Source organism: Pinus tabuliformis, chromosome X (genome assembly GCF_031772625.1).
Source record: "Pinus tabuliformis cultivar Carrire ecotype Pingquan chromosome X, CPIR1, whole genome shotgun sequence".
Taxonomy (NCBI): domain Eukaryota; kingdom Viridiplantae; phylum Streptophyta; class Pinopsida; order Pinales; family Pinaceae; genus Pinus; species Pinus tabuliformis.
The window spans coordinates 1,066,887,345-1,066,892,969 of NC_142308.1; the positions used below are offsets into that span (position 1 = coordinate 1,066,887,345).

The 5,625-nt window shown below is 43.9% G+C and overlaps 1 protein-coding gene across 1 annotated transcript; it reads left to right on the top strand.

Moving 5' to 3' along the window:
- Positions 1-1,204: 1,204 nt before the first annotated feature.
- On the top strand, positions 1,205-5,407 carry LOC149143507 (uncharacterized). Its single transcript, XM_089451852.1, has one exon. The coding sequence runs from the start codon at positions 1,205-1,207 to the stop codon at positions 5,405-5,407; it is 4,203 nt and encodes a 1,400-aa protein (XP_089307978.1).
- Positions 5,408-5,625: the final 218 nt, after the last annotated feature.

The window sequence follows — 5,625 nt, forward strand, 5'->3', positions numbered from 1 at the left end:
TGGAGGATAGAAACAGGGTATTAGATGGAGGCCCTTATTTTTTCAATGCTGCTGGTCTATTTCTCAAAGGGTGGGTAGAGCGCTTCGATTCGGATAAGGAGGACCTGAGTAGTGCTCCTATATGGATCACACTGTACTCATTGCTTGTGGAATACTGGGAGGAATACTCATTACAATCGCTCGGAAATGCTCTAGGAGAATTTGTCAAGATCGCAGAAGAAACAAAAACATGCAGATACACATCATTTGCGCGTATCTGTGTTTACATGAATCTCAACCGAGCTCTCCCAGATGCGGTAAGTGTTTCTCATGATGATATTGAATGGATTCAACCGATTGATTATGAACATGTACCTTTCAAATGCCGCAGATGTCATGCCTTAGGACATCTATTTAGAGACTGCCCACTAACTCAGAAACCATCTCCCTCCTCTGGATCGGATGCTACTGAGGCAGATGGCTTCACCAAAGTAGCAAATCGTAGGAAATCTCATAAGAAGCAAGCCTCAAGGACCAAGATGCCACAACCCAACCCCTCAGTGCCCTCAACAAGTAATAGCTTCAGAATCTTAGCTAATCATACTGATCTCAATATGGATTCTCCCTCCCCCTCAGATCCAGAAGCAATGAAAAACAATCAGTCGAAACAGGTTATAGCCTTCAAATATCAGGAAGCCTCTCCAAACAAGGAAGCCTCTACCTCTGATAAGCAGAAGGAACCCGTATGGACATCCCAAGCAATGCAGATGGAGGAACCCCAATCGCAGGCAAATCCAGAAGCGGACCCTAACGAAGAATTGTACTATCCACAATTTATGGAGGAAGAAACAGAAGCAATAGATATAGGGGACCTGGACATTCCAAGTCTAGAAAAGGCCTGCACAACAAATAACTTTGATGATATACCAATGGGGCAACTTGAAAATCTGGAACAGGTCTTATCAAAGGCGCAAAGGCATAAATCACTGGGCATACAAACTGGAGGACCCTGGGATGGAAGACTCATAGCCAAGGATATCAAAAAGAGAGGAAGGAAAACTGATCTACAAAGGACAATCAGAATTGGACACCTATTAGTGGAATCCGGTAGGTATTCCAAGTTGACCAAGTACTACAGATCTAAAAACAATCCATCCCAATGAAGTTAATCTCATGGAATATAAGGGGACTCAACGGTCCAAGGAAGATACAGATTCTTAAAAAAATGATAAAGCAAGAAAATCCTCAAGTTTTGTTCTTGCAAGAAACCAAATGTAATTCTCATACTATAGACAGATTTGCTGCAAAAATTTGGCCAGGAAGTTTCAATGTCGCTATGGATGCTGATGGAGCTTCTGGAGGACTGGCGATCCTTTGGGACTCGAGAGCTATAAATCTAAGCGACACCCATGCTCATAGGAACTTCTTACAGGCATCCTTTCACATCACCGGGACAAATTTACATGGGCTCCTTACCAATGTTTATTTTCCTCAGGAAGCCTCCCTCAAAGCTGAAATCCTCAATTCCCTTTCTGTTCTCAACCAACGCATGCAGCACCCCTTATGGATCTCAGGTGGAGATTTCAATATGATCACTAGATTGGAGGAAAAAAGAGGAGGTCGATGCAGAGGCAGTCAGGAAGGACTCCCTTTAAAGGACTTCATTCAGGCTAATTGGCTTATAGACCTACCTTTTAACAATGGATTGTTTACATGGAATAACAGAAGAGCAGGGAATCAGCAGATAGCCTCCAAACTCGATAGGTTCTTGCTATCGGACAACACTATCCACATTGGTGGGGACTTCTCAGCATCCATCCTGCCTCTCTCAGGCTCTGATCATTGGCCCATTTCACTTCAATGGTCACGTCCAGGAAATAAAATTCGCAGGCCCTTTCGTTTTGAAGCTTTTTGGATGTCCCATCCAGACTTCCAAAAACTTGTTAATACTGAATGGAATAATTTTGCCCCACCTCCAGGATCAAAAATGTTCCAATTTCAACAAAAGCTTAAGAATCTAAAGGGCAAAATCAAGCACTGGAACCACACTTCCTTTGGCAATATCTTCCAAGGCAAAAGCTCAATTGAATCAGAAATGAAGCAATTGCAGCAAAAGATTATTGATGAGGGGCGCTCAGAGGAATTGTCAGAACAGGAAAAAACTCTTGAGCTGCAACTTGCAGAACGGGCTAGGCAAGAAGAAACGCTTTGGAGGCAGAAATCAAGAGTTAGATGGCTCAGAGATGGAGAGAAAAATACAAAATTCTTCCACAGTACAACCATACAACGAAGAATGCACAATAATATCACTCAAATTCAGAATGAGCAGGGCGTCAGGGTGGAAAAGCATGAGGATATTGAAGGTGCTCTATTACATTACTTTAAGCAAATGCACCGGGAGCCAAATGGAGACAGATCACAAGCAATAGAGAAAATTACCAGGAACATTCCTAAGCTCATCACTGATGAACACAACCAACTGCTTCTCAAACCAGTAGAATTACAAGAGGTGGAACAGGCAGCGCGACAATTAAAAGCTGGTAAGGCCCCAGGACCGGATGGATTCACTTCAAACTTCTTCCACAGCTTCTGGGATCTGATTAAAATGGAAGTCTGGCAAGTGGTTGAGGAGTCGCGATCTCGTCGATGGATGTTTCCAGGGATGAATGCAACATTCATAGCTCTGATTCCCAAGGTCGATACGCCAAGCACTCCTGACAAATATCGACCTATTGCTCTTTGCAACATAATCTATAAGATCGTGTCCAAAGTCATAGCGTCCCGTCTCAAAATGTTACTCCCTATCATTATCTCTCCAGAACAATCGGGTTATGTGGAGGGAAGGCAGATCACTGATGGTATCATTTTGACGCATGAAATCATCCACTCTCTGAAAATCTCTAAAAAGCCAGGTATGTTGCTTAAATTAGACCTCTCAAAAGCATTTGATAGCCTAAGCTGGATGTATATTGAAAAAGTTTTAATTGCTTTTGGTTTTGCTGCACCCTGGATTAGATGGGTCATGAGCCTTATTTCTTCCTCCTTCTTTTCCATTCTAATCAATGGCATCCCTTCTGATACCTTTCATCCTTCTCGAGGGATCCGGCAAGGGGATCCCCTCTCCCCTTTTTTGTTTGTCATAATGGCTGAGGGTCTTGGCCGCAGCATCAAATCCGCACAGCAATCCCAGCTCCTCAGAGGCCTCTCATTTCACAATTCCCCTGCTTTCACTCACCAGCAGTTCGTTGACGATAACATGCTTTATGGACATCCCTCAGTCCAAGAAGCGCGTCAACTTAAAACTCTTCTCTCTGACTTCTCTGATGCCTTTGGTGCCTCCATCAATAAATCCAAATCGCACATTTTTTTCTTTCACACTCCAGCGCCCACTCAGTCTGCAATCATCCGCATTTTGGGATTCTCCTCAGCAAAACTTCCTTCCACTTACCTTGGTGCTCCCCTGATTGCCTCAGCTCTTAAGCACTCTTCTTGGAAAATCCTCCTAGAGAACCTGGAAGCCCGCCTATCCTCTTGGACCCACAGATCTCTCAATATGGCAAGCAGGCTCGTTCTAATAAAAGTCGTTCTTCAAGCCATGCCGTTATATCTATTCTCCATTTTAGCTGCCCCCAAATGGGTTCTCAAAGATCTCATCCTCCTTCAAAGATCTTTTCTCTGGGGCAGTAATGGCAACAAACGAAAGTGGGCTCTGGTCAAATGGGAGACGGCCTACCTACCAAAGAAAGGAGGAGGAATAGGTCTAAGGGATCCCTCTCTTAGCAACAAAATTATGGGAGCTCGAATTTGGTGGCAATGGCTAGATAAGCCGTATACTCCTTGGGCTTCTCTCTGGACAACGAAATATGCCAGGAACTGCCCAATAGAGGAACGAATAAGACTATCAGAGGTCACCCTGGGATCAATTATGTGGAACTCAGCCCAACAACACAAGACCCTCATTCAGCAGCACAGCTTCTGGGAGGTTAAAAATGGAAGCATAGCAAGATTCTGGGGAGATTCATGGCAGCAGTTACCCAGACTAAAAGATCAAATCCCGCATCATCCTCATCTGGAGCAGGAAATGCAATCTCAAGAGGTAGTAAAAAATTTCTGGAGCAACTCTTCGAACCATGATTACAGGGAATGGTTAACAGCGGATCAAATTCTAAGGCATGAACAAACCCATATTCAACAAACCCTGGACACAGAATTAACAAAAAGAAGAATTCAACACTCTGAGGATAAAGATATACTAAGATGGGGTTATGAAGAAAAAGGTTCCTTTTCTACAAGAGAGGCCTACAACATCATAATCAAAGAGCATATGCTGCCAGATCCCCTTTGGAATAAAGTATGGGACCCATCCTTATGGCTGAAAATTTCCACTTTTCTCTGGATCCTTTGTCACAACAAAATTTTAACATGGGATAACTTAAGGAAAAGACGCTTCCAAGGCCCTTCCATATGCCTGAACTGCAAACAAGAAGAGGAAACCATAAGGCATCTCATGCACTCTTGTCCGCTGGCACGAATGCTTTGGGAGAAAGCCAGCTTTCGCTATCAAAAGGAGGGAAGAATCAATGGAGATATCATTGCTACTATCCGCAGCTGGACCAATAACCCTTACCAAAGTAAAATCTTAAATTTCCTTTGGAAGCTCATTCCAGGATTCATCATGTGGGCCATTTGGAAAGAACGAAACAACAGAATCTTCAAGGACCATCACAGACAGGTGGGAGACATATGGAACATCATCTATCAAAACATTGAAGAAACCATCTCTCTCAAAACCTGGTACAAGGAAGATTTCCCTTCAAACCCCCAAGAACAATCTATATGGGCTAACTGGAATTTTAAAGGGAAGCTCGATCAGCTGAACAAAGAAACAAAAATGCCAAGAAGCCAAGCTCCTCAGAAATGGCTATCTCCTCCCATCCATATATACAAGCTTAATTTTGACGGAGCCTCAAAAGGGAACCCAGGGAAATCTGGCTTTGGAGGGCTATTCAGAAATCACAAGGGAGATCCTTTGCTAACCTTCCTAGGTTCTAAAGGATGGGACACCAACAACTCAGCAGAACTGGAGGGTCTTTGGCAAGGGTTACAAATAGCGCAAGGCAGAGGCTTCTTTCCTCTAATAGTAGAGGGTGATTCCCAAATTCTAATCAATATGGTTACAAGAATCCTTCAGGGTTCCCCCTCATGCAAAGTCTGTAACAGTTGGAGACTAGCCAACAGACTTCACTATATTGAACGCTGGCTTTCAACCAACAGAGCAATCACCCTGTTGCACACCCGCAGGGAAGGAAACAAAGTAGCGGACTTTCTAGCTAATATAGGAGTGGAATGTGGTTTACAAATTCATGTTGGACCAATTTCTAGCCTAGCCACTGATCCTCAAATCCTGGAGCTCGACAATCTCATATAGAGAGACAAGCATCAGGAGGAAAAGGAGTCCCCGGATGCGGGTGTTAGAGCGGTCATAAATGGCTTTGATGGCAAGTGTAATTACCGCGTACTGCATGCAGCAGAGCGGCGAGGCTCCCCAGATCTTCACCTCAGGTAATATGAAGGTTCAGCGTTATGACGACAACGGTGGTGTCTGCGCATTTATGGGTTACACGGTTCAAGGCATGGCGAGGCTGG